The sequence below is a fragment of the Penicillium concentricum genome (assembly GCF_028827145.1).
Source record: "Penicillium concentricum strain IBT 3081 chromosome Unknown utg000001l_segment0_segment0, whole genome shotgun sequence".
In the NCBI taxonomy this organism is placed as follows: Eukaryota; Fungi; Ascomycota; class Eurotiomycetes; order Eurotiales; family Aspergillaceae; genus Penicillium; species Penicillium concentricum.
The window spans coordinates 403947-431776 of NW_026622754.1; the positions used below are offsets into that span (position 1 = coordinate 403947).

Below are 27830 nucleotides of genomic sequence, written 5' to 3' on the forward strand. Positions count from 1 at the left end.
CCAGGAAGAAGTGACGTAGATCAAGCTAGCGAACAAAGCAACCGTTTCAACATCCGACAGTGTTTTCTAAAGACGCCAATTGTTTCATTTGCACCAACCAAATCTCTATAGTTGCAAAAGCAATGTATCGCCTCAAATGTGGGGGAATTCAGGGGATGTGGGGTAGTCGCTCCCCAAAAATTGCATCAATACGACTATCAAACTACATAAGAAATAAGAAATAAAAGCGAGAGATGTTCTTCGTAACGTTCCTTTTTCTCCTTCATTCATAGAAAGTCTCTCAGAGTGAGTACACGCTAAGACGATATCGACATTTTATCTGTCAACTTTAAGACCAGAGCTCCATTATCGCCTGGCACAATGGCCTCAACTAAGTTACCTATTCGCTACGAAGATCCTGAGTATCAGGACGCTCATCGTGCAGTGTTTCAAGGATCCTTGACTCGACCATTGAAACAGGTGCTGCCACCAGGCATAAGCCAGGCTGATTTCAATCTCGCTATCGAAGAGTTTGTACGTGTGCTTGGTTCCAACGGAGTCTTGATTGGTGATGCCATATCGGACTACGTCGACCCATATGAGCTGCACGAGGACAATGATTCGGAGCGGAAAGTTGCGAGCGCGGCTGTACTGTGAGTTGGCTCTGCTCTAGCCCCAGGTCTACATATACTTACCAGATTCTCGTAGCCCTCGATCCGTCGAGGAGCTTCAATCTATCTTGAAAGTCGCCAACAAGTATACCATTCCATTGTGGACATTTTCGCGAGGGAAAAACCTTGGGTAAGTCAAGATCCCAACTCGGTCTGTCGTTAGCAACACGGGTTCTCATGCAATGATCAGATACGGTGGACCAGCGCCTCGAGTGTCAGGCTCTGTTGCAGTGGATCTACACCGAATGAATCGCATTATCGAAGTCAACGAAAAGTTTTCATATGCCGTGGTGGAGCCAGGCGTTACTTTCACCGACCTTTACAACTACTGCGTCGAAAATAAGCTATCTGTATGGCCTAGCGTCCCATCTCTTGGCTGGGGAAGTGTCGTGGGAAATGTAAAGCCTCTTCTGTATGATCCGTAAGGGAGAAAGGAACTAACGCTTGTTATAGACACTCGATCGAGGCACCGGTTTCACCCCAACCGCAACCCACCACCAGAACATTAGTGGATTGGAGGTTGTTCTGGCAGATGGCGACGTTGTCAGAACTGGCCAATTCGGGATTTCAAATTCAAAGGCTGCTCACCTGTCTAAGTTCTCTTTTGGTCCGTCTATTGAAGGTCTTTTCCTTCAGAGTAACCTCGGCATTGTTACTAAAATGGGCATCTGGCTATATCCTCAACCACCTGCGTATGCATCATGCACAATCGACTTGCCAAACTTGGAGGACGTGGAACATCTCGTTGATCTCTTCAACGAGTTACGCCAGATGGGCGTTGTCCCCAATACTTTCTACGTCTCGTCCCTGACGGAGTGGATTGCAATGGCAGGCACGCGGAAACAAGCATGGTCTGGACCAGGCCCAATCCCTCTGTGGCGTCTTCGTGAATTACAGAAAGAATTAGATGTGGGATTCTGGAATGGCAAGTTTGGTCTCTATGGTCCCCTTGAAGTGGTAGAAGGCCATCTGGAGGCGATCAAACGCCTCGCTGCCGAGCGACTTCCGACAGCCCGCTTCCGCAGCCAGGTATATAGCGGTAAAGACGGCCAGCCCCTGAAAGCAGAAGATGTGCCGACTGAAGATGGCGGGTTCTTTGTGGGCGTTCCCTCCTTGTGGAGCTTGCCCATGATCAAGTTCCGACTCCCTGAGAATGGCGGTGGTGTCGCTGGTCATATCGACTATTCCCCTATCATCCCGAGCTCAGGAAAGGCCGTTCTGGAGTGGGTGAAACTCTCGCAAAAGATTTGCGAGGACAATGGCTTTGACCTTTTCTGTGATTTCTTCATCCATGAACGCCATCTCATTTTTGTCAACTTCATGACCTTCGACAAAGCTAATCCCAGTGACCGACTAGCCATCAAGGAGATTTTCCGCGGACTGTTTAAGGAGGGGAAGTCCCGGGGTTACAGTGCATACCGAACACATGTGAACTTCATGGGTGAGACAGCGCTAAGAAAATCAAGTTGGAAGAATGGTTACTAACCTAGTTTTCAGATGCTGTGGCTGACTTCTACGACTTTAACAATCATGCTTATCGTCGCTTCGTGGAACAACTGAAGGTATGGAATTGACTCTCCGAATGAACGATCATCGTTCGTCAATAAGGCTAACGTTATGCTATTAGGATTCTATTGATCCTAACAGCATTCTCTCTCCAGGTAAGCAGGGGATCTGGGGTCGTCGGTTCCGACAAACGAACACCAAGCTCCGGGGCCTCCTTTAAATCCTGGCATAGGGAGGTAGATTTTCCTGGTGTTGAGTCTGCCTATGGCACCAACTCATTGTTAGCCACTTTGGTCAATCCTCGCATCTTCGTTGTTTCACTGTCTGACATGTGTATTATCCCACTGTTGTCGTGTTTTGTCATGTTCGTTTTAATGAGGCATAATACACATTTTATCGTCACAAATATTTTCTAATGCTTTCAATCTTCATATACATGTTCACAAGTCAAAAATTAAAATATAATTCCCCTCCCATGGAAGCTATACAGGCTTGATGATGCAGTCCACAAATGGATTGAACTTTGACTAGGAAAATCGACTGCATGTGGCAAGCATAACTTGCTATAGGTCAAATTGCGGCGAATACACCGGGATATCCGAGGGTGTCCATCACCTCCTCCGAAGTGACACTTTTTGATGCTTGAAGATGAAGGGTTAGAAATGGAGCCAACTAAGATGCATTGAGTAATTCCGGTTCCGGGATGGAGGGGAAATGAAGAGGAAAATATACCTGTTATTGTAATAAATAAAATAGCAAAGCCAAAGTAGAATCTATATGCAATGCCACATGGAGGGGAGGCGAATCTTGAATGCAATATCAAAAGGCGCAGAATACAACAAAATACAGCAAAATTATTCGCGGTTTCTAAGTTGGCGGTCTCGGGTCATTTGAAGAATCAAGTACGAGGACAGCCTGTGTTTCAAACCACTGTCGTTGATCAGCTATGGTAAACTCATTTCTGGCGCAAACTACGGACTTGATCGGTGCATCAACGGGCTGAAAATGGTTGGTGTATATTTACTATAGACTGATTTAAGATAGCATAGCTGCAAGTACAGCCCACTGGTAGCAAAAGGTCGCGTCAATTGCCATTTGTCTTTGTAGAGCGATAATGCTGAGTAAAGTCGTACTGGATGGAAAATACACCCTTGCTGAGTATATCAAGCGCTTCAGCATCCGTCTCGGCTTTTTTGACGAGCTGAAGGAAATCATCCTCCTGCATAATTGTAGCCGGATCCTGGTCAAAGAGACGTCGAATATTCTCGCTGGAGACCGGGTTGATGATATTGTTATACATTCCCCGCCGTACTTCATCGTAGAGTGTCAAGATGCTCTCATCAGCTTGTCCACTATACACTCCAAAGAGACAGTCATATAGCCCCCCGACATCAACAATTCCCCCAGTCAAACCAAGGCCGCCGAAGGGGTTACATACTATACATCAGTTAGTATTATGTAGTGGGAAATCCTAGGTAAGCCAGTGGAAACGTACAGTGAGCAGCATCAGCAGCTAGTAGTATACGGCCAACCCGCATCTTGTTGGCGATTCGTTGATGGACTTTATAGGGACTAAAGTTGACGAGCTTGTAGTCCTCCGGATCAGGATGACCTGGTAGTATGGTCTTGAACTTCATGGGTTGTCGTTCCTTCAACTGCTCAAACGTCAAGCCTGGAAGTTCGCCATAGGTTACGCGCCACATCCCATCCTCGGTAATCCGCGCGATCATATGCCAATGCTCGGGATGAATGATGAAACTCGAGTCAATTTTGACTCCGTGTTTCTCAAAGGGATAGTAAACCTGGGTTTAGAGCGTCAGAACTGATGATCTAATTTGTTGAGGGCAGTCATCTCACATTCGTCGCCACAATCTGCTGTTTCCAGGTGAATCCATCAAAGCCAGAATCGGTAAACAGAGTCCGTCGGACGATACTATTGGCACCATCACACCCAACGATGTACTGCGAGTTGAAAGTCCTCTTTCCTTCGGGGGTTTCCACTACAACCCAAGAGGTAGACTCATCCTGGCCGACAGAAACAACTTTGTGGTTGAAAAACACCTCAATGCTGGGGTAATACTTGAGGTGCTCTTCTAGAACTTCATGCAATTTGTTTAGAGGAAGGCAGATAGTAGGGTGCTCTTCCTCTCCCGTTGGCCCCCAAATCGTGGCCAAGGTTTCCCCTTCAAAGTTGCACCAGGACACCCCTGAAGGAAAGAAGCCACCTTTGGCTTTCATATCCTCAAAGACGCCCGCTCTCTGCAGTTCCCGCACAGCGGCAGGGCCATAATGTGTGGCCCGTGGACGATCATCGAATTTCTCTGCGGCTTCAAGCAGTTGCACAGAGATGCCTTGCTTTCCCAAAAGAAGCGCGAGGAGGATCCCACTGGGTCCGCCCCCAACGATACTTAAGAATGGACTGGTCATTTTGAACTCAAATTGCGAAGCTCGGTTCCCTGAGGCTTTTGCGTGAAGCAGTTTCGACTCATCATAACTGCGTCTATACAAGGAAGTTTATATTATTATGTGCCCCACGTATCCCCAATTCAGCATTTACCCCTCCTAAGGGCGCTCCAATGTGACAGGCTACCTTAGACGGTTGTCAAACTGGAACGTATGTCCCCCTATCTGGGGTGTTGACTGCAATGAACTACCCCACACTGGAATTTTCCGCAGCCCTCCACCTTTGTATGCGGGTTATGGGGGCATTTTCTTTACTTCAATGTTCTTTTCTTTTATTCCCACGCATCGGATCCGCGCACGAGGCGATGAAAAAAAGAGATAAGTGTAGCGCCTGATCAGAATCAATTCATCGAAATGTAGCCTGAAGCATAGGGTGGAAGACCATCACAAATTGAGGACTTGTTTCAATATCGAAGATGGATCTATATACCTATATTTCAAACTTTGCTCAATTGGAATATTAAGAGCTTATTTTAGAACATAGTATGGATATTGGGAAATTTGCATATATTACGTGCAGGATGGCCAAAGATCTAGTCAAGCCCGGTTTCACTTTCCCGTACAAAAGGTTCTTGATATTTCTAAGCTTGCGGTTTTTATCTATGCCCAATCTAATAATCGCGTCCATTTTCATAATTATTACCTGTCAGATCTAAATTTTGGCGTTCCGGTATGGACATGGTATTCTGGCACAGAGTCAATTTCCGCCATGTAGGATCGAACTGCTTCCTGTCGTGCCCTCCATGGATCTAACATTTTCATGAGTGACATGAAAACCTGATCAGAGTCGGGCCCTTCTAAACGCGGTTGTAAAATCGAAGCAGGTGATCCCATAGGTGACGGTAACAAGGGAGATGGATTGTCATGGGGTTGGCTGCAACCAAGAAAGGCACCCGGGGATTCCCCAAGTCTTCCGAAAATGTTTGATTTGGAAAGATTGCCCACGGATGGGGAAAGCTCTTCACATCGAAGAAGCCGTTCATAGGCAGAGATCGTGGTAGAACAATCGATAGGGCTCGGTATACCGAATGTTGTATTCCTTGGTGGTGACAAAGGATAATACTGGGGAATAGGTTGAACTAGTTCTCTGGGTGCTGAATTTGGAGAAGATCGGGTTTGTATTACTATAGGGAGGAGAGGTTGGATGCGTTGAAATGCTCGAGTCAGATTTTGGATCAAGCTAGCGTTGTTGTGTCTCTTGGTTGTGGTCGGTTGTGGTCAAGTTTCTCATGTAGCTGCGAGACAACTCTAATTGGTGGTCATTGGTCAATCAGCACTCCATACCTCCATACTCTGCTAGCTCATACATCGACGACAGATATAATCGGTGCATAGTAGAGTAGATAAAATACGTACCTGTAATAGCGCTTCGAACACTGGGCACAATTGAATGGTCTTTCTTTCGTGTCTGATTTGCACTGATCAGCTCAAGTTTCTTCAAGTGCTGGAAGTACTAACGAGTTTTATTATGGCGAAAGCAGTGGCTAGCTCGCTTAAAGTTCTTTGGGCAGATCAAGACAGGTGTAGTTTCGTGATCTCGGGAAGGCCATAGTATCTACGAGGCATTGATTGCTTTGATTCTAGAGGACAAATCCAGCCTTTGAAATTCGATAACATGGAACTATGACCCGGAGCAAAAATGATTAACTGTCCTACTTGATTTCTTTGTCTATTTTTAGTCACTATCATAATTTCAAAAACGCCGGATAGAAGGTGATCCCTTTGATGTGGGGGAGAAGATCAATATTGTTGGGACTACGACAGGTTAATTGGACTTGGATTTACTGATGGGACTTTGTAGAAAATGGACAAGAAATATCTGGGGACCCAAATTTCCCCCAACAGTTTTCAGAAAATGGGGAATTGGAGGCTCGAAGAGAGTATGTGGGGTAAACGTGGGGAGTCCCGGAGATGTGGCGGTTTCTAACACGGAATTTAATCAGTTGTCTGTGGCCCTTTTATGTCCAGTCTGTAGAATGAAACTGAGTAGAGACGCGCATCTATACCCTTGACTGGAAAACAAGAAAAGATGCCGCTTAAAGAAGAATCACAAAAATGATGTTGTCTCCCTCTGTCGATTACATAGAAAGCGAGGGATATGAGATCTTGGTGCAATTTGTATAATGGTCTCAAAGTGTACTTTGTGCGGCGTTACAAGCCCAAATTGAAATATCGGGTTGAATCCAACTTCGAAAGGGGTAGAGAGCAATATGATAGAGCTGATTCCAAGAGTGTGATTCCCATACTGTGCCTGCAGCTCTTTCACCGGCTCTAGATCATGTCCTTCTATACTTAAGCCTAGAACAACGGCGAGAGAGACGAGCTAAGAATAAGACTATGGCGTAAGAGGCAATCTCAGTGAACACTATATCCAAATTGACACCAACGGCAATAGGAGTTTTCGAATTTCCCCCATGGTGTTAAACCAATCGGGGGATACGGAAAAAGGTGGCCACATTCCCCGCAAAACACGACAAAAAAAAGGAAGAACGGGTGTGTTAATTATTTGGCCAGTCAGAATTTCGAGATCAGTAGGAAGTGGGATAGGTGAATAGCCGAAAAAGCGGAGAAAGCTCAAGATCTCCCCTTTCCCCAGAGTTTTGGGTGTGCAGGATACTCTTTCTGACGCTTGTCAAATGTGCGTTATGCTTCATGTTGAGTCCTCATTATGCCGTCCCCGGCCCCAGATGTTGCCCAATCAAAACGAAAATATCCCTGTTCGATGTGCCCGAAATCCTTTACCCGGAGTGAACATCGCATCCGACACGAGCGCAGCCGTGAGTCCATTCCTACCTATTCTTATGATCTGCTAACCATATCTCCCTAGACACGCTAGAGAAACCATTTTCTTGTCGATACTGTCGTCGAAAATACGCCCGTCGGTAAGTAACGGATGCGCGATATCCATGGATATGGATGAACATGACTAATCCACGAGAAAAGGGACCTCGTCTTGCGGCATGAGAAAACAATTCACAAGGATGAATACATAAAGGGAGCCTCCCCTATCAGAAAAAATGCATCTTCAGCGATAGACTCCGCCCAAAGAACGGATGATGTGGAAGGTGAGTGCCTCGCTGCTCCACTACTTGAGATAAGATGGGTGCTGACCGGTTATAAATGATTCCAGGGTCGCCCTCGACTTCTAGTCTGGAAGCCACATCGCCACCCCAACCAGTCTCGTTGAATGGGAGTCATCGTCGCATCTCGATAGCTCCTGCCGTCGCATTCCCTACCCCACAACCTTGCCTAGATGCGTTCCTAAACGATGACTTAACCTCCTCCTTTGATGCCCAAAATGATCAAAGAAAAGCTCCCCAGCAAATTTCGCCTGATTCATCGATGTCAGCTGAAAAATATGATATGCTTGAGAAAGCACTACAGACCGCTGGGCTGGATTGCTCGGAGCCAGAGAGCGTACTGCCCGGGAGTGGGTTGAGCGAAGGCCAGGACGAAGCTGAGCCTTACTGGCCACTTCTAGATATTTCCCTGCCGTTTGATGTCGGCAGTGGATTTGAATTTCCTCTAGAGTCCCGATCCCCTCGGATCTTATTCAATTTGAATAACACGGGTCAGGAAGCGCCTGCTTTCCTCCGGGGGCTTCCCCCGCCCCCGGTTAACGTCCACCCCGACCCCCTACATGCCGGCATTCCTACTGTGGTTATACGCGATCGTCCAAGAACCAAGGCCGTTATGTTCACCCAAGATATGCGACAGAATATAATCTCCGATTTGCTGGATATAGGTCTTGATGCAGATATAGGAACTGCAGTCCCGTCTGCAACTGTGATGCAAAATTGCATGCGCGGTTATTTCGACCGATTCCACATCCATCACGCCCTCTTTCACCCGCATAAATTCACCCTTGACCGGATGGCGAGCCCTCTCATTCTCGCCATGTGTGCGATCGGTGCGCTATACCGACTAGACCGTAAGCTATCGGCATCCCTATTTTGCATGGCAGAGAGAGCTCTCGATATGCTCTCCTTGAAGAGAGATGGCGAAGCAGCAAGCCCATCGTTCGAAGCGAAAGCTACCAGCTCGTCGACCAGGCAAACTATGTCCTCCCCGAAGCCCCTTTGGGAGCTGCAGACACGAGTCCTCCTTGTCTTTGTCGCTGCAATCGGCGGACAGGCAGCATTTAGTCGAAAGGCGATCGATGGGATTGGGTGTAAGTTTTCCCCCACATTTCTCTCTCCTTCAGGGCACGCTGACAAGTTTGTTTGGATTTAGTTCTTGCTTGTGTAAGAGCCCCGAAAACTTACCGTAGTCTTTCCTCTCCTAATTCGTGTAGGAATATCGCATCCTAGCGTCCTATTTGTGCCGTGATTCGTGGCAGGCTTACGTGTCTTGGAATCACTGGATCGGGAGGGAATCCAAGAAGCGGTCAGTTTACCAGGCAAAAGTCCCAGCAAAAGTCTGTGGAGCACCGTCTAACTATCCCTAGGGTACTTCATGCAATCCTAGCCATCAGTGATATACTCAACATCACCTTCCGTGTTTCTCCCATTATTTCCCTCGTCCAGGAATATGATGTTGACCTACCAGATGATGATGAATTATGGCATGCGTCGACAGAGCTTGACTGGATGCTCATTGTTCAAGCTAGAACTCGAGGTCCACTACCAACACTGCGAAGTGCTGTTTCCCAGCTATTATACGGAGGATCTCCAGAAACAGGACCCGTGTTGGATCAGTGGTCACCCTGTGCTGTGGCCGTAGTCATGCATGCCGTATCCATACACACATGGAACCTGATGCAGAGCGCCCAAACGTTGACTGGATTTGGGCTAAATCTTCATCCCCCGGGGGGCATTCAAGCCCTGCTCGTCTCAAATATCGAGACTGCCCTTTCGCGATGTTACCTGATGATCTCTAATGCCCGAGCTGCGAATGAAGTGACATGGGATGAAGCCGAAGGTCCCCTTTTGTTCAACAGCCTATCCCTGCTCCGGGGGATCCACGCCCGGGTTCTTACCGGTGTAGGCGGGCTTGATCGTATGGCCTTGCTGAGTGATGTTGAGGAAGATATGACGGCGGCGGTTAAAGACTTTGTTACTCAAAATTCAAAGAGGCACGCAGTTTCTGCAAAGACCGCTCGTGTGATCTTTGACGGCATTATGACGATTCTCAGATCCGACGCATTCCTGTTGCGCAAAACTGCTGCATTCAACTGGAGCATCGAACACGCCCTGGTTGGCATTGATTGTGGTAAGTCCGTGTGCCATTCCTGCCTAAATTCAACTGGCCATTGAGCCACCTGCGTACCGAACGCGACCTAACTCGGGCACTAGCAATATATCTAAGCAACTGCATCCAGAAAATTCAACTCAACCAAAAGCAACATGAGGAAACTAACTCTGCAGAGTTGGAGTTTCTGAAGATGGCAACAGACCTTTTGGTGGAGATGGAGCATGTTTCTAACGAACAAGAGTCCCTCGCTGCGGGTGTGCTACGGATGTGGAAGAATTTCTATGACGATGTATGGGTCTGGGGAGGTAGGCTATGCTCGTTGTCGCGCGATTTCCTCATTAGGCTAACCTGTCGCAGTTACGCCCCGGATTGCTCGGTTGTTTGAGCAACTCGCATGCGCTTATGACCTGCAACTCGCTTCGCTTGGTGATACAGATTGAATTACGACACATTGAAAAGCGAAGGTGTGGAATGGCTTCCAACCTAATAACGCTCGATACCGAATGGTAGGGAAAGTACTTCAGTTGTACTCGGTTTTTCCACAATAACCTGGAGCGATGTGGGTATGATCTCCCTTGATATAAATCAGTGTGGTAAAGAAATTAGTCCAGTCCCAAAGGAATCGAGGAGGGAGAAGTAGCAAGGCTGCGGTGGCCTACATTCAATGAAGCTCGTATTCCAGCTTGCTCGTGACGAGGGAATGGAATGGAATAGTATTTAACGTCAGGCGGCGCGACAACAGAGCCATATGGCCCTGTCTACCTCACTCCTTAACCTCTCTGGGGGTATATGGACCTCCCTGGGGGTATGTGGACGTGATATGCTATGGATACATGTACAAAATGTGCGACCATAGAAAGCAATTCATATGACATGGGAATTTTCCCGCAAAGGGTATATTTTTGCGGGGAACGGTGGGGACATCTGAGAAGTGGATTATTTTATTTGGAGCTCATTAATTTGACCTCTCCGTGGTGTCATCGATATTCTATTCGAGGGATGTGGCGTAAGACGAAGTCACAGCAAGCCTTATGATTTGGAGGATATCTTCCCTCTATTGAAACTATAAAATCGTCTGTTATGGATCCAATAATGTATGCGAAAAGCCAGAGGATAAGAAAGTTCGTGATTAGAAGAAAAGCTCTCTCAGAACTAAGTTACTGGTCAACACGGGCAACTATATACACACCTTCACCATCTCATGTGGTGGATATGTGGGGAGCTTGAAGATCTTCATGTACCCCGTACTCCATCTATATCCCCAAATGTGGGGGTAATCCACAGCTTAAAGCCCAAGATATCTGTGAGTGTTTTCTCTCCCATCCTCATTTGCCTTATCTATTTAAACTTTTATTTACAAGATACAAACTGAGTCGCAACCATGAAGCTGTACGTTGATGAGAGCTTACAACAGGCTCATGAATCGTCCTTCGTCACTGGACGTGTGCCTCCACGGGAAGTCCTTCCACCTGGGCTTTCTAAGGCGAGGTTTGACCATGTTCTTCAACAATTTCGATCCGTTGTTGGACCAGAGAATGTGCACACTGGCTCGAACCTGCTGAATTTCGTGGATCCTTTCGGTGTCAACGAAGACCATATTCCTTCTGCTGCTGTGTGGTGAGTTCTTAAAATGAAAGGCACGACCTTTTCCTTATTTGTTCTTATCGCTAAGCTTCAAACTATATATAGCCCCGCAAGCGTCAATGATATCCAAAATATCGTTCGAATGGCGAATTGCCACAAAATCCCTCTTTGGACAACTTCGAAAGGCAAGAACCTGGGGTACGGCGGTCCGGCTCCGTTGGTACTTGGTTCAGTGGTCGTGTCCTTGCACCGCATGTCTCAAATTTTGGAAGTGAATGAAAAAATGGCATACGCCGTGGTTGAGCCTGGTGTCAGCTTCCATGACTTGGCACAGCACTGTACCGAGCACAATCCTTCCGTGTGGCCAAGCGTTCCCTTCATCTCGTGGGGTAGTGTTGTTGGAAATGTGAGTTCTCCCAAATGAGTATTACCCCTCTGGACTTTACTGACATTTTGAGAAAGACTCTCGATCGTGGCTTTGGTTACAACCCACTGGGAGAGCATCATCACCATATCTGTGGACTGGAGGTCGTACTCCCAAACGGGGAGCTTCTACGAACTGGACAATGGGCTGCGGATAATTGTTCAATTTCTCATACTCATAAAAGCAGCTTTGGACCCCAGGTTGACGGCCTGTTCCTCCAGAGTAATCTAGGAATTGTGACAAAAATGGGAATTGGCATGTATCCTCGACCGCAAGCGTACATGTCTCTCGCTGTACATGGACAAGAGCATCAGGACCTAGAGGGGCTCATCGAGGCCTTTGCACAGTTACGCCGAGAAGATATCATTCAAAATGACCCTCTCATTGGCAACATCCTTGGTGCCGTGTCGACCCTCACGCAAAAGTCCGAATACTACCAAGGAAAAGGCCCTATTCCACCCATAATCATTGAAAAGATGAAGCAGGATTTCAAGCTGGGCCACTGGATAATCATGTTTGATTTCTATGGCACCGAGGACATGATACTTGCTCGTCTGAGTCGAACAAAAGAAGTTTTGACCCAGCGCTGCCCATCAGCGAAGCTAGAACATACGCTCCACGTCGAAAAGGATGGCAAACCACTTGATAACAAAGTACTCGCAAACTCAACACGCCCAGAGGTCGTTGGTATGGGCCGGATCGACAGTGTGAAGATGGTCAGTTTCGCGTTGCCGCCAGACGGGGGCCACCCAGCGCACACAGACTTTGTACCTGTCCTGCCACACGATAGCAAATTTGCCCTGCGATGGGTCCAAGAAGCTGAGAAGATATGCAAAGATCATGGATTCGATGCTTTCACGGGCGGACATATCTTCAAGAAGCACCTGCTCATTACGCACATGATATATTACGATAGCGACAACAAAGATGATACTGAGAACGTCCAGCGTCTGTGGACTGACCTAGAACAGCACGCAAAAAACTACAACCTGACGAACTATCGGTCACACCTTGACAACATGGGTAGGTCAACGTCACTAAGGTCCCTGGAATGTATGAACCACGCTGACGGCCAGAAAGATCGGATTCAGGACGTTTACAACTACAATAATCATGCGTACCGGCGATTTGTTGAAGATATCAAGGTACTTCCCCAAGCTCTCACTAAGTACATATGGATGGACCGTCAAGATGCTAACCAAATGTGAAGGACAAGCTAGATCCAAACGGTATTCTGTCTCCTGGCAAACAGGGTATATGGCCACGACACCCCTTAACGATGACAAACAAGCTTAGCATTAGATCATTGATGTAAACACCTTCAACGTGTCTACTTGGTGGAGATCTCTTCGGGGAGATGATGCACCCTTTTGCGATGATCAGCATGTTGACTTTTGATGGTTAGGCTTCATCTACCTATAAATAGCGCCAGTAGTCTTGCTTGCATACACAATTCATACGTCTTTCTGGTATATTTGCAGTAGCTGAAACAAAATATCCTGACCGTCTTCATATAGACAGACTCGGTTGAAAATCGCTTATTAGGATTAGTTAGTCCTGCGTCGTCTGAAAGAGCCAACAGATATCCAAACCGTGTAAATGGTCCTTGCCGCAACATTCACTTATAAGCAGCAAAGTACTCTATCCCTTTAGGATAGGTGTTAACAGCCTACTTGGTATATGCCTTACTTGAAAAGATAACTGTTCGAGTCATATCCCCCGGGAGTTATGTATGACAGATGTTTTCCCTCCATTCATGCGGGATTACTCCAGAGGACAAGAATAATGAACTTTCAATATTTTTATATTATAAATACACCGTGATAAAAATATACAAAATAGTGTACGCTGGTACAGCAAAATGCTGTTATGAATACACTCGAAGGCGCTATAAAATCAAATCAAAAGCCGTCCAGTCACTCTATGAAACTCGGATAGCCGAGGCCGGGGATAAATACTCCGGGTAGACGGTGATTCCCCGGATATTCCCCCATGACCCGCACACACCGGGCCGGCAATGAGGCCCACATACTTCTAGGAAAGTCCCGAACGGCGAACAAAAGCAAAGCCATCATAGCCGAGCATCAAATCGTTTTTTAAACCCCGAAACTCCATATTTATGCGGTATAAGAATATGCCAACACCTTCCAATGCATTTTAAGCATTATTATCCAATACGCCGAATGGGTTCTCGCCATTTGCGTTGGGGCTGCTGGAGGGAGACTCTTTCTCAACCTTTTGCTTCTTAGCCCCCTTCTTGGCGGGGACCTTGGCGAAGCCCTCTTCAGACTCCGAGCGGCTGACCGACGACGAGGTAATCTTTGCCTTGGAAGCAGCAGCCGAGCGGGTGCGGATCGGTGAGTCAGGGGTGACCTTGTTGGCAATCTTCTGGGCCTGAGCCTTGATGACCTCATCATCGGTAGTAACCTCGCTGGTCTCGCCCTCAATGGCAGCCTTGCGGATCTCGCGGCTCAGACTCTTCAGGGCGTCCATGCCGGCCTTCTCAGCGGCCTCCATGTGCGTGGGCTGCTTCACTCCGGGGTCCTTGCGGTTCAGGTAGGAGCGGACGAAGAAGCGCGCGAAGAGGTAGGTGAGGGGAAGGAGGTAGGAGACATTCAGCCAGATGGCGAATGCCTGACCGGTGGTGTCCGCACAGGTCACCATCTGCTGGGAGTAGCCGGATTGCTGGACAGGGGCGGCGTGGAAAGAAGTGCCCACGTTCTCGGCAAGTCCTTCTGCGCCTGCAGCTCGGAATGCCAGCTTCTTCAACCAGGAGATCGAACCAACCTCAGCAGTGGCAGAGGCGGCGGCGGAAGCGGCATCAGTCAGCTGTTGCAGGGCGGCGCTACCGGACGGGTAGGGAATAGTGTAGTGGACAAATAGGTAGGCGGCAGCCATGTTGGTACCGAAGACGAACTGGGTAATCTGCATAGTGGTCAAGCTCCGCTTGATGGCATTAGGGACGCGAATGCGAAGAGCAGTGATGGTGTAGTAGGTGTACTATAGCGAAGATAAAGTCAGTAACTGGGCCTAACAAATCAAAATCGATGCGATTGTCCGACTTACCATCATAGCGTGAATGGCCGAGTTAACCAAGCAGAAGATCCAAATAGGAGCTGCCATGTAGCGAATACCAGCCCACATGCACATCATAGCTCCCGCGTGGTGGTAGGTCTGTAGGGTGGAGCTCTTCTTGCCCTTGGCCAGAATGATCGCGGTGTCGACAACCTCGTAGAACTTGGAGAGATAGAAGAACCAGCCGAAGTAAGCCAAGCCCTGGTTCCACAAACGGCCCGCATCCGTGGGGTCGGGCATGCCGTTGGTGAGGTGGAAGACAGGGTTGGGAATCGACCACTCGTCAGTGATGGGGCTGTAGATAGCGGCATTGCCGTAACCACGGGGTCCATTGATCTTGCACAGTGAGTCCACAACTCCAATCAGTCCGTGGGGATCGTCACTATCCGGGAAAGAGCTTCTGAAGGCCTGGAACATGCCCACGAAGGTCCATGCGGAGTACACAGCTAGGAAGACATTGTGGAGAATAACGAACAGCTTGAACAAGCGAGTGTTGCTGAAGGCATATGGCTTATATCCGCGGCTCTTGTTGATGCGATTGAGCAGGACCACAGTGATCGCATAGACACTGGCGATTGTGATTGGTAGCCGAACGTCCAGCACCTTGTTATAGAGATCGTTCGGGATGTTGAAGGGCTGCTTCCATGTTGGGGTGTCGATGTGAGGCGCAGGGATGGTCACTGGAAGCTCGTGGGGAGGGAAGGCGAGGAGAGAGGCGGGAGGGAAGGCAATGCGAACAATAGCCTGGCCAAACTTGGTGGGCACGTTGAAGTCGTGCATGATCGCCACGCGGAATCAATTCAACGCGTCACAGAAGAAAAGTGATATAAAAAAGGAATATAAGAGAAAAGATATATGATTTCTAAGGAAAAAGAAAGAAGAAAAAAAAAAGACGTTGAAGTCCCAGTGGATCCAGATAACCCTTTAAATTTCTCAACAACCTTGGACGATCTCGATCCGCCCGCGTCTAGTTTGTTGGGAATTCCAAGGCTTGGCTATGAGACATGCCGAGGTAAGTCTTGGAGTATCGCCACTTGCCTAAAGGGTCTGATACATTGCTTTGAACAATGTAATATGTATGGAATAGACATGGGTAGTGAATTCTTTGTCTCAATGAGAATTTATCTTCCGGGCATTGGGGAGGATGATGTAAGCCAACCGAACTGCAGGGGCACTTGTGCCCTTGAAATACTTGTAATTCCCTTTTAAAGATAAAACCGGGAACGAGGGCAACTCTGGACTCGGATGGAGTATGACATGACATCTCAGCCCTGGAGGGCTGTAAGCCCTACGGAGTACATAGCCCTACCTACACCAGCTCGGCCCCGGGGGGAAAAGTCACGCTGAGTCAGCTGAACAAGGTTCCAAGTTCCTCGGAACATTTCAGCTAAGGTTTTGACCTTTGAAGGTTAAATCAAAGCAAGAGAATAACCCTGCAGGGATGCACTGGGCTTGTTGGGAGATTTGCGCTATCCCAACAAGTTGGAGATATGCAATTAGATATAAAAAAAAGCCGCATCACATGCAGCCTCGGTCTTAGTATGAGAGACTATAATCGGTATGGACACTATGTATGACGTACAACTATTGTACAGGTCTACACTTATCGTCATCATGACTAAATTTCGATTTCCATCCTATTTATGCTGTAAAAAAACCCCCCCAACGCCAGTAATGCACAACGTACACATTTACACAATTAGAAATACAGTCCTTAGCGAGGCTTAGTGCTATGAGGAACGGGAGGAGGCCCTGGGAGTGACGACGAAGCGTCAACAGGGGACGCACGAAATTCAGCTCGCTTAGGAGGTGGAGGGGGCGCCTTCTTGCGTTGGGCTTGAGTCTGAAGATCAGGCTCTGTGGGTGATGCTGGAGAGTTCGACTGGGTCATGGAGATGGGACGAGAAGGTGGGCGGGGAATCCGCTTGTTAGCATCGGCGGAGAACTTGCGGTCCTCCACAAATGTGTTAAAGCGCGATGTGACTCCACCCCACTTCTCCTTACCCATGTCGATCTTGTCGGCATGACGTTCACGGAAATCTTGCACAGAGGACGTGCCCCGCGCGGGCTCGGCCGGTTCCAAGTTCATGCTAGAAGCATTCGACGCGGGCCGGGCCGGTGGGCTAGGCGCTGGAGAAGAGCCAGTGAACCGCGATGCGTAACCACTTAACTTCTGTTTGCCTGAATCGATTGAGTCCGCGTGACGCTCACGGAAATCACCGTATTTCTGCTTTCCTGAATCGATGGTATCCGCATGACGCTCTCGGAAATCACCGTACTTTTGTTTCCCCGAGTCGATGGTATCCGCATGACGCTCTCGGAAATCACCATATTTCTGTTTTCCCGAGTCAATGGACCCCGCGTGCTGGTCGCGAAAGTTCTGGAGAGAAGATGGATTACTGGCAGATTGTTGGATGTTTGTCGATGCCTGGGCAGGCGGAGTGGGTGCTGATGGAGATCCCGAGGTATTCATCCGGGAGAAGCGTGACTGCAGCTCATTGACAGGCGTATGTGCAGGCGACGAAGATTTCTCCTGACCTATCCCAAATCCAGGAACCGAGACGCCAGCATTTGCTAGGCGGGACGTAGCATCTTGGTTGATATAATCGTGGGAGAGTACCGGTGCGGGGGAATAAGCGGGCGGCACGTCGGAGCTGGGAGATCCATTGCGGGCAGGAAGCCGTGGCGGGGGCTTTGGTGGGTTTGACTTTGAGATTGAGCTTGTTGAAGCAGAACTTGCCGAGTCTACTCGCCGCACTGGTGGTGGAGGGAGATGGTTCGTAGAAAGGCCGCTGGTGTCGACGCGATACGGGACCGGAGGCGGGGCGGGCTTTCGGGACTGTTCCTCCTCTGCTTCCTCTACTTCCCGTCGACGGGCCTCCTGGGCGTTTATCTGATCCTGGGGCAATGGAGCTCCCAAACCCCGGCGATCGGGTGTTGTCTGATTTGGCACAGCGGCTGCGCCATGGTAATTGATATGCTTGGGGGGCGGCCCAAATGAAGATGGGTCTTTTAGGGCTGACAATGGTCGTGAGACATGATCAGAGCGGTTGGAGTTGGAGTCATTGCCCTTTCCCATCCAGCCAGCCTAAAAGCAAAGGTTAACACGAATGGCCGAGTCGTGAATACACGAAGGGTTAGCTTACCACTTGGCCCCTGATACCCCCCTGTGATGAGGAGCCCTGTCCAGAACTAGAGGAGTCGCCTTCCTTGCCCTTTCCCATCCACCCAGCCTAATAGCAAGTATAAGTCAGTATCAATGGCCGAGGTGCGAGTCCGAGAGGGTTGAGGGGAGCTTACCACAGAGCCTCTAATACCCCCTTGTGGTTCGGGGTTCTTTCCAGATCCAGAACTAGAGGAGTCGCCTTCCTTGCCCTTTCCCATCCACCCAGCCTAATAGCAAGTACAAGTCAGCATCAGTGGCCGAGGTGCAAGTCCCAGAGGGAGGGGTGGGCTTACCACTTGGTTAACGCCTTTAAAATCACCACGCCAGCTCTCCTTTCCACCTTCCTTGCCTTCAGGGTGCCATCCACCCTTCATAGTATTGCGTAAGCCACTCATTATGCTGTATGCTGCAGACTCGGGAGTGCGGGGAGAACAGTTGCTAAGCGGTAGGGGAAGCCGTGACGACAATATCCCCACTTAGTCACGTGTGAGCTTGATCTAGTAATTGATTTACATAGTCTGCTAAGTGGGGACTGTGCAAGCTTTCCTTCCCTGCATAATCTTCAGTAAGCTACTCCATACAGCAAAGTGGATATAGGATCATTGAAACTCCAGAAAGACAATTCAATCCAGTTCCTTCACGTGCTTTAAAGTTAAAATGGATTGGATTGTCAATAAAGTAGGCGGTCTGGTCATATTCTGCCTGTTCCATCACCGCCATATTAATTACCAAAAGGGTAGGCGGTGAAATTTGGCACAGCGTTTACTGCGAACCTTATCGTAAGAGTTTAAACTTTACATATATTATAGTTATATGTAATGTTAGGTGTTATAACTATTATCTATCTTAGTTTTAGTACATTAAGAACAATAGATATAAAAGAATTAATAGCTTACTCTTCTGTATCTCACGCAGCTGTATATTTTATAGGTGCAATAGTTTTAGGTTTAGCTCACGGTTTTGCATCACCAGCATTATTTATTTGTTTTGGAGGTATTTTATACGATAGATCTTCTATTAGATAGAAGTTATTTGATGATAAAATTTAGGAGCTGTTCAGGACAAGCGAAGCGTGACACTACTGGAACATTTTGGGTGTGGGCTGTCATGGAAGGATTTGGTTTGGTGGTTTGTCCGAAGACGGGGTCTCATTCAAAGGCAATAATTCTTTGCGGACCAAGTTAGCAGAAACATTGTGCAGGTGTATAGAGACGTGCTTTAGGTTAGTAAATCGATATACAATTAAGAAAGCCCCATAAGAATCCCAAAGGATAACCATTGCTTTTAGACGAAAAATTCAAGTCTCGTCTTGACATACAATACTCTTAGATATATGACAAAGTTTCAATAAAAGCAGCTCATCAAACTATCACGTGGGTCGACTTAGAGAGAGAACGTGATAAATCACTTAACAAGAGATCAAGATCCCAAAAAGAAATGTCAGACTCCGAGCCAGAGACTTTAGTCGAAGGGTCCAGAGAATTGGAAGTGATCTTTATGCTTTATGTTCACTCTCGTTCAGTATATCAGGTCTCTCAAGCATCGCCCATGTTTCTTTCTATGATCGCCTCGAAAATTGGTGGAAGGCGAAGACAACACCAGCCGCTCTGCTGAGTCTGACCATGAATATATACCAATTATTGTCTTCTGAACAGCAGTCATACCAAGCGCTGCGGGCCGAATTCTTGTCACAAGGATTGGCTAGAATTGTACCAGCACCCACGCTGCGACCGAGTGATAAGATTGATGAGATCGATTGATTAGATATATATATTAAGTGAGTTTAAACTATTTACATGCTAATAACGAATATACGTAGGCAGCCTTAGGCTCCGCCCGCGGGCAAAATCCCTAGTACTTTAATAGAAAGATACACCTACTTTACAAAATATATATATATATATATATCTCTATATGTTGATACTCTGTTTAAGTTGAACCCCCGAATTAGGCTGAACCCCCGAATTAGGCATCGGGCCGAGATATTCTATAACAAGCTTATAGATCAGAACATATGTAGAAAACAGGCATTAACCAGCAGGTTTATAAGCGCTAAGGCCGTACTTATGCATATAAATGGGCTTTGTTAGGGGCCTTATAGGCCCCCATTGTTAGGCTATGGGTGGTTGGGTTGGGTTTCGAAGGCCGGGCCCATTTGTGGGCTTTGCGGAAGTATAATCCCGGGGAGTTGCTAGTACTTGGTCATTGTTCCACAAAACACCCTGGGAAAAGTGCCCCTCCAAAGAAGAAGTAGTCATCATTACTATTCAAGATGGCAGATATTTCGAATATCTTGGCGATTCTTCAGATTCTGGAAAGGAGTATCGATGCTGAAACAATACTTACACAGTTCCTTGCCCTGAGCGATGCCGACAAGGCTACTTGTCGCTTGAATACAGCGGAGAATATATTCCGTCTTGTATTTGGCGATGATGCTGTAGTACAGAGCGATATCATTTTTTCCGAGGGAAAGGAAACAACTTGGTACCGAATCCCATTATCCTTTATCTTGCACACATCTAATTTCCTTCTGTAAGGTCCACCAACTGTCAGCTCACTCCCGGTATTATTGTTACCCCGCGAACTCCTCAGGATGTGGGCAAAGCTCTTGCGCTCTGTCGATTCCTTGACATCAAGTTCTCTATCCGCAGTGGCGGCCATCTTCACAACCCAGGGTTCACGAGTAACAATGGCGGCGTAGTTCTCTTGATGAACAAGTTCAACACTGTCAGCCTTTCCGAAGATCGGTTGACAGCAGATATTGGAGTCGGTCAAACCTGGTTTGATGTCTATAAAGCTCTCGAAGAGTACGGACTCACAGTGACTGGAGGACGTCAGCCTTCTGTGGGCGTGGCTGGCCTGCTTCTGGGGGGAGGTCTGGCATTTCAGAACAGTGAGCGTGGATTGAGCTCGCATGGCGTTGTAGAATATGAGGTAAATGATGAATGAACTCTCTTTGCGCGACTAGAAATGCTGATTGTACCGAAGATCGTTTTGGCAGACTCAATGGTTACCAAGGTCAACGCAACTAGCAACAAGGACCTCTTCTGGGCCCTGAAAGGCGGAGGTCCTAACTTTGGTAGGACTATTTCAATTTAAGCAAGATGTTTCTCTGTTCTAATCCCCTCTTGTCGGCAACAGGTGTCGTGACCAAAGTCACCATGTCCACACTTTCCAACAAAATATGGTGTGAAGGTTTAATCTACCCCCCTGGACAAAATTCAAATCTCTTCAAAGCTATCATGGATTACCACGAAGCAAGCGAAAAGAACTCCAAGTCCAATCTAATCTGCCACTTTATGGAGGATGCTACGCTCCTCATTTTCCTTTATGCCGACCCGGTTGAGCAGAAACCAGCTGTCTTCAACGCCTTCGATAAGATCGAGTGTGTAGCCCAGGTGGTGCCATCCAAGGTCTACACGATCTTTGAGATTGTCAATGTCTTTGCAAGTTTTACTGCTACTGAACCTAGAAGGTACTGCTTGTCCCAGTGTCTGTACTACTTTTCTTTCTAATTCTTCTTGGCCAGCCATGATATACGAGTGATGACAAGTCGTCCTGACCTGGATGTCTACAACGCTATTGAACAATGTCGTCTACAGCAACTGGAAGCAGTGAAAAATGTCCCTGGGGCTCGTCTTATTACGAACATTCAACCTATTTCATCCAGCGCTTCTAGGGCTTGCGATAACCAAGGGGGCAATCCTCTAGGCTTAAAGGCAGAGCCACAGCAGTGTACGTATTGAATTTGAATAGGTTTTCCAGATTACTTACTTTGACTAGGGATCTTGGTTATGTTGGACTGGCTGAACCCAGAGGACGAGGCTACTATGCTGACAGCAAGCCGCAAAATCGTCGACCAAGCCGAAGCGGTTGCAAAGAAGAATGGAACTTACATTGATTTCAAGTATTCAAATTATTCTTCGCGAGACCAGGATCCGCTGGCTACCTATGGATCTGAAAATTTGAGCAAGCTCAGATCGGTTGCGAAGGAAGTTGACCCCCAGGGTGTTTTCCAAAAGCTGCAAAATGACGGGTGGCTTCTTTCTAAGACTGCCTAATGGGAAATTTGAGGTTCCATTCTGGCGAAAGAAAAGATACGATCTATTAAGTATGTATTTACATAGTTGGAAAATGACAAGCTGGATCACTAATTAACATGACCTGTTCAGTCGAGACTTTCTTGGAGATATCGTCGACTAAGATCGTTCTCAATCCATTGCTCAATTAGCCCAACGCTATTTCCGACAAGATGATCGTAGTTTGCACCCTGTGGGATAAACATAGACTGATGTGCCATGACTTCGTCCATGTCCTCCATTAATATTGGCTCCCAATGAGAGTTATCATTGTACTTCCAATGATGTGATGGTAAGAGAATGAACTTGCGAAGTTGTTGTTTAGAAGGGTCTGAGGACTCCATGGTTGCGATGGAGCCACTCTCTGTTGAGAGGGAAACGCTTCCCGAGAGGGAGTCCTCTGTTTGGACTGAGACTGGGATAGACGATGCGGTACTTATATCATCCGCCAGCGGAGAATCCTTGTCATCGTTGGCCTTTTCCGTTGCCAGGGAAGAATTAGAAGAGATGGTCTTCAATGGCTTTCTTTTGATTGCCATGTCGCCCATGGAAGTGGTTACTTCAGTTTCTTCGGAACCTGGCGTCTCTGTATATTCCTGCGAATGTACTTCCGTTGCACATTTATCCATATCAACTCCGATCTTCTTCGCGGCCTTCTTCTCTTCTTTTGCAGCCTTTTCGGCTTTCTTTTCGGCTTTCGTCTTGGACTTCCGCGGTTTGCGACCGGTGCTCGTGGTGTAGTAATTAACGAAACGTACTCTCCAGGGACTGGACTCAGCAGCTTCCAGTTCCATCAAGTGCCGGTACCGGTGGCGAAGTTCAGAGTAGTTATTGACACAACCAGCAAATTTCAAAGGTGATACGATGCGATCGAAGATAGATCGCGAGAGATTGTCGGTGTTTTTGTTGACAAAATGCATAATACCCTTGAGGAAGCCACGATCAACCAGACGCACATCGTTCATGAATGGTGGGTCAAAGTTGGGATTGGAAGGAGCGGGTTTGAAGGCTGGATTCAAGCCTAGGGATTCTTGTTCTCCCGCGAGCTTCTCTTCAGCTGCCGGGTCTTTCTTGGGCATAGAGCCCATAGTTCCTGTGGGTATTACGCGGGGATGAATTCCTAGAAAGGGGACGTCAAATCCCACCACTCCCAAAATTCGATGCTTTGGTTGCCCATCTTGTTGTAGACGCGCAACATCTGCAGCTAGGATTCCGCCGAGACTATGTCCCAGCAAGATGACATCTAGGTCATCTGCCTCATGTGGTGATAGCCTGCAATTATCTCCATTAGTATGCGTGTGCTTTTTATTCTTAAAAAAAAAAGTTGCCTAGGAAGAAAACATCTCCTGTTGTGTGATCACATACCAAGTGCTAAATTGATCCACTGCTGTTTGTATCTCGCCTTGAGACTTGTATCTAGGATACATGCGGGTGTACACCACGTGCGACTCCGTCAGCGATCCCGTTAACAGATCATGAACATGTAGTGGAAGGTCATGAAAGCTAGCTTCTGATCCCATGAAGCCATGGATATAAATCAGTAATAGCCTGCGCTTTTCTGTCTGATATCCTCCGGGTTGAGGCAGCGACAAGCTAGAATGGGAGTGATCGGTGCAAGTCCGAATATTTCCCTCCATCTCCATAAGCCAAAGAGAGAAGTCGAGATAGGAAAATGAACAACAGACTTCCCTTGGGTCTCCAAGATTGGAACCTTGGAATGCGGGGGGCTTCAAATTGCCACCGATGCTTACTAAGCCCAGCCCCGATATACCCTAGGTACTTAAGTATGGATATTCATAGGTAAAGAAAAGGGTTAAAGAGCTATAAGTGTATTATATACCTATTTTAAAACTGTCTTTTTCTCTCCACATTTGTGTATAGAAATCCCTGTTGCCTGGCATTGTATTATTAGGCCCACATGGATTTTGCCGTCTAAGCCACATCTATAGAAATAGAAACAACCTTCGAAGCTTAACCTCTACACTTTCACCTGCAGGAGCTTATGTATATTTAAACTACATATGTACACATTGAGAGGTTTTAATTTATACGTTGATTGCTTGTAAACTCTCCACTTGAAATGTTTGTTCTCAATTGTTCAGGGTATTCCGCCTAGATATATCAAAAAGAAACCCCCATACTCTCCCATAGCGCATCCACATGTTATATACAGCCATATCACCTCCCCTGACATGCACTCTTTACACAAACCATCTATACCGCTCCGTGTGCATCAGCATGACTCGAGACAGGCATGGAACTATCCTGCACTCCCCATTCCCCTTCTTCGATCTTTTGAGCGTAGAATCGAACCAGGAGACCGACAGTAATTGGGCCAATGATAGTATTCAAAAGAATGGCCCAAACACCAGTGATGAAACCTTCATCACTAACATACGGAGTTTCGTTGTGTCCAATTTCGATGATCAGAAGCCCAATCTCACCGCGTGCTACCATAGCAGATCCTAAAAGTGCTGCGGCGAGCCAGGCTCGGTTCCACCGTTTTCCCTTCTCTTGCATGCTTTTCTCATCGTCGCTTGCGCTGTTGTTTTCGTTTTTTGGTCCTCGCCGTCTCTTCTGCCGTTCATGTGACTCTTTTTTGTGAGATTTACTCCCAGCAAGTTGCCATATGGGGATCCAGATTCCGACGATACACTAGATAGACTTTGTCAGCTCAATGCCAAGAAAAATGAGATTGAAGTATACCTGTATACCTTTGCAAATGCCATGAGAAGGGTGTAAACCACACCTCTCCAAATTCGTTTTCCCGTCCACAGCTGCACGAACGGAATCGCAAATCCGATACTTGCAAAGAACAGAGGCTCCATCAAATACTGCTGAGTTCCTAACAGATATTTCTCAAATGTATGGATAAAAGTGGGGCTTTTATCCGCCTCGCGCTCGCCTTCCTCACGACTCATGACCACAAATGGTCCGTCGGGGTGCTTGCTTGGTAGGTATGAGATGAATACGCCTGCCAGAAAGGCACCAAACAGGACGGATGTACCAGCAAAGCCAGCAATTGCAACAAACGCCGAAAGAACAAGGGTCATGAGGATGATGTTGGAAATATGGTCGAATCGGGCAAAGTGGTATTCAATGAACGTTCGGAAAAAAGGAGCAAAGACCCATTTGGTGACGATGGGTGTTACGATAGCCATGGCGATTGATGCCACTATGGGACGCCCAATAAGCCAGCCCAGATTGACATCGCCATCTCCGGAGATTTTGCCCAAGTCAGCAATGACACTATACTGCTAGTGAGCTTGATGAATCAACCATACACCTTCCAGTTCCAATAAGTAACACACCTTAACATGACCAGTCCTACAACATCGTCGATGACAGCAGCGCTCACTAGAACTGACCCTACTCGGGTCTCGGCGAGATTGACCGAGCCAGACGCAGAGCTGATCACAGCAAAGGTGGTTCCTGATATTTATCAGCAATTGAAACGCGCACATTAGTGGAAATAATTTACCAAGTGAAGTAGCGGAAAGAGATGCTCCGATGATAAAGGTCTCAACCGCACCTAGTCCATATTAGCTTTTGACTGTAGGTATCGGGCGAGTAAAACAAACCATATCCAAAGCCAAGATATAGCAAAGGGAATGAAAGACCAATTGGAAATACAACGCCAGTTGCCGCTCCAATCATACTCAGAGTGAAATTCTGCTTCAGAAGATCGACACGAGTGCCAAGACCGCCTAGAATATATGACATCAGTATTCAAGAGAAGCCAAGGAGCCAAGAGAAAAATGTTTTCACACCTTCGAAAATGATCAAAATCAGACCGATATATCCTAGAACAGAAAAGGTCTTCTGCCAGTTATGTTCAAGGATATCGGCCAACGGTACACCGTAGATGATGCCGACGGCGATTTGGCCTATAATTCCGGCCTGGATTACCTTCGCGGAGACCCATTTTGCGAGGGAAAGGAAAAAGAAGAAAGAGATGATGATAAGGATATCGACAGCTGCGATTGATCAGTGAGGAAATGAGCAGAGATCAATTGGAATATGCTTGGGTACATACTTCCGGGTTCGTGGTATGGGAGGAAGCCACCGGCCATACTAGAGTTTTGTCTTTGACAAGATTGAAGAAGTGAATTCCAACACTCAGGTGGACATTAAAGTGTGAAGACTCTTCTGTGGTCCTCACAGTCTGGGCAGTCTGGGCATGATCTGGGCATCTTGGGTGGATTCGAAGAAGCGTAGACATTGGATTACCGGAAACGGAACATTACTCATCTCAACTCTCCGGGGCTTCTACAACTGTTAGAACCGCACACTCATTACATCATCATCATAGTTACCTCATACAGTCTACACCTGAGCAGTTTCTCACATGCTATTATTATCTGAGTCTACAAGACGAAAGGGCTATAGAGAGGGGATTGAAGAGACAAGCTCTAACATTCCTAGTTACAGGCCAGAAACCCCAGGCATAAACCTTGAAAGGAATACATAATTACCGGGCCTGGACTCATATGAACACACAAGGCAGGGGAAATACTAGAAAGCTAGATACGAATAGAAAAGCTACGCAGTGAGTCAGGATCACTGGGCTTAGGGAACACTAACTCACCCTGTGATGGATTTAGATATATCGCAACAAGATTAGAAGATTATGACAGGAGTCCATCTCTCAAGTAGTAGACTTATTTTCACACTGATGTTGTAAATATGGATAAGATATATAATTAATATCAGCCTATTAAGCTTCAGTGGGACATCCTAACGAACTCTTAACGAACTTGTATCAGATTAGGAATATGGATCAACATCACAGCTTGGAATTTGTTCAATACTACCTACGACTAAGTATATCTCGTTTAGGTTTAGTAGACTTTTACAAATTTTGAATTATCATCCTACATAGTATATCCTCTAGGTTGGTTATTAGATCTAATTTTAGTATTGTGGTCCTTGCACTCTCAGCCCCCGACACTATGAGCAATTCATATCAACGATGTGTTCGGATAATAATATCAGGTATGAATATTTTGTAGCCTGAGAGTTGAGCCATGGCCCACTTGCATAATTTTATGTAGATAGGCACCCAAAGTAGAAAATGGAAGCTGTGCTCTTTTTAAACGAATCCTTGTCAAATATGGCCACTTATTATTGGCTCCATACTCGATTTCGATGCACATGCAACTCCTGTCAGCATCGGCGTTAAAAATAATAATAATCCAATAATCAAATTCCCCGTAAGCCTGACCTACGAACTTCCCCGCCTAGTAACTAAATAGAAAGTAGTTAGGGCTCGTGTTGATCCTACGTGGCCCCATATTAGCGCGAACGTCGTAAAAATAGCATATTCGAGCCTCATGGATTTGAATGGTTTGTACAGAAGATATCGTAATAATTGTTGTGATGATTTCTATGAGAGGCAAATGTGTCAATTCAAAGAGATCGGAGTATTGTGAAGTTTTTCATTGACGCCGAGTCTAGCGCTACATATCGAAGCGCTTCTTTGTTGGACCGTCTCATCTTGAGGGCAGTGCTTCAACCCCCACCCTGGGGCTGTTGGGCTGTCCGCTGTACATTATCTGTGAATGTTCGCTTCTATTCTTCCAAAGAATTTTTTGGAACTACGTATTTCCTACTACCTTCCAACCTCTCTTCTGCTCTTGAATCCGGGCAAAATTAATTACTTTATACAAAGACACCGAGGAGTTACCTAA

The 27830-nt window shown here is 47.0% G+C and overlaps 9 protein-coding genes across 9 annotated transcripts; 4 read left to right on the top strand and 5 right to left on the bottom strand.

The window, feature by feature from the left end:
• Positions 1–360: 360 nt before the first annotated feature.
• Positions 361–2376, top strand: N7517_000166 (FAD-binding oxidoreductase; the record flags this gene model as incomplete). The annotated part of the gene is made up of 6 exons (XM_056717896.1): positions 361–632; positions 688–780; positions 841–1048; positions 1104–2091; positions 2148–2212; positions 2278–2376. The coding sequence occupies 6 exons, from the start codon at positions 361–363 to the stop codon at positions 2374–2376; spliced, it is 1725 nt and encodes a 574-aa protein (XP_056582031.1).
• Positions 2377–3240: 864 nt separating this feature from the next.
• On the bottom strand, positions 3241–4583 carry N7517_000167 (FAD-dependent oxidoreductase; the record flags this gene model as incomplete). The annotated part of the gene is made up of 3 exons (XM_056717897.1): positions 3241–3593; positions 3652–3958; positions 4014–4583. The coding sequence occupies 3 exons, from the start codon at positions 4581–4583 to the stop codon at positions 3241–3243; spliced, it is 1230 nt and encodes a 409-aa protein (XP_056582032.1).
• Positions 4584–7341: 2758 nt separating this feature from the next.
• Positions 7342–10252, top strand: N7517_000168 (uncharacterized protein; the record flags this gene model as incomplete). Its single annotated transcript, XM_056717898.1, has 9 exons — positions 7342–7396; positions 7447–7501; positions 7563–7684; positions 7750–8790; positions 8853–8863; positions 8914–9005; positions 9067–9830; positions 9914–10117; positions 10170–10252. The coding sequence occupies 9 exons, from the start codon at positions 7342–7344 to the stop codon at positions 10250–10252; spliced, it is 2427 nt and encodes an 808-aa protein (XP_056582033.1).
• Positions 10253–11193: 941 nt separating this feature from the next.
• N7517_000169 (FAD-binding oxidoreductase) lies at positions 11194–13028 on the top strand (the record flags this gene model as incomplete). Its single annotated transcript, XM_056717899.1, has 3 exons — positions 11194–11429; positions 11502–11802; positions 11859–13028. 3 exons carry the CDS (start codon positions 11194–11196, stop codon positions 13026–13028), a joined length of 1707 nt encoding a protein of 568 aa, XP_056582034.1.
• A 949-nt stretch (positions 13029–13977) lies between these two features.
• Positions 13978–15675, bottom strand: N7517_000170 (elongation of very long chain fatty acids protein; the record flags this gene model as incomplete). Its single annotated transcript, XM_056717900.1, has 2 exons — positions 13978–14820; positions 14887–15675. The coding sequence occupies 2 exons, from the start codon at positions 15673–15675 to the stop codon at positions 13978–13980; spliced, it is 1632 nt and encodes a 543-aa protein (XP_056582035.1).
• Positions 15676–16609: 934 nt separating this feature from the next.
• N7517_000171 (uncharacterized protein) lies at positions 16610–18456 on the bottom strand (the record flags this gene model as incomplete). The annotated part of the gene is made up of 4 exons (XM_056717901.1): positions 16610–17983; positions 18042–18128; positions 18196–18288; positions 18355–18456. The coding sequence occupies 4 exons, from the start codon at positions 18454–18456 to the stop codon at positions 16610–16612; spliced, it is 1656 nt and encodes a 551-aa protein (XP_056582036.1).
• A 1877-nt stretch (positions 18457–20333) lies between these two features.
• On the top strand, positions 20334–22122 carry N7517_000172 (FAD-binding oxidoreductase; the record flags this gene model as incomplete). The annotated part of the gene is made up of 6 exons (XM_056717902.1): positions 20334–20545; positions 20599–20995; positions 21050–21140; positions 21203–21536; positions 21591–21796; positions 21845–22122. The coding sequence occupies 6 exons, from the start codon at positions 20334–20336 to the stop codon at positions 22120–22122; spliced, it is 1518 nt and encodes a 505-aa protein (XP_056582037.1).
• A 107-nt stretch (positions 22123–22229) lies between these two features.
• On the bottom strand, positions 22230–23567 carry N7517_000173 (uncharacterized protein; the record flags this gene model as incomplete). Its single annotated transcript, XM_056717903.1, has 2 exons — positions 22230–23412; positions 23506–23567. The coding sequence occupies 2 exons, from the start codon at positions 23565–23567 to the stop codon at positions 22230–22232; spliced, it is 1245 nt and encodes a 414-aa protein (XP_056582038.1).
• A 787-nt stretch (positions 23568–24354) lies between these two features.
• Positions 24355–26213, bottom strand: N7517_000174 (cation:proton antiporter; the record flags this gene model as incomplete). Its single annotated transcript, XM_056717904.1, has 7 exons — positions 24355–24795; positions 24855–25389; positions 25452–25572; positions 25622–25672; positions 25722–25847; positions 25911–26117; positions 26177–26213. 7 exons carry the CDS (start codon positions 26211–26213, stop codon positions 24355–24357), a joined length of 1518 nt encoding a protein of 505 aa, XP_056582039.1.
• Between the last annotated feature and the right edge of the window lie 1617 nt (positions 26214–27830).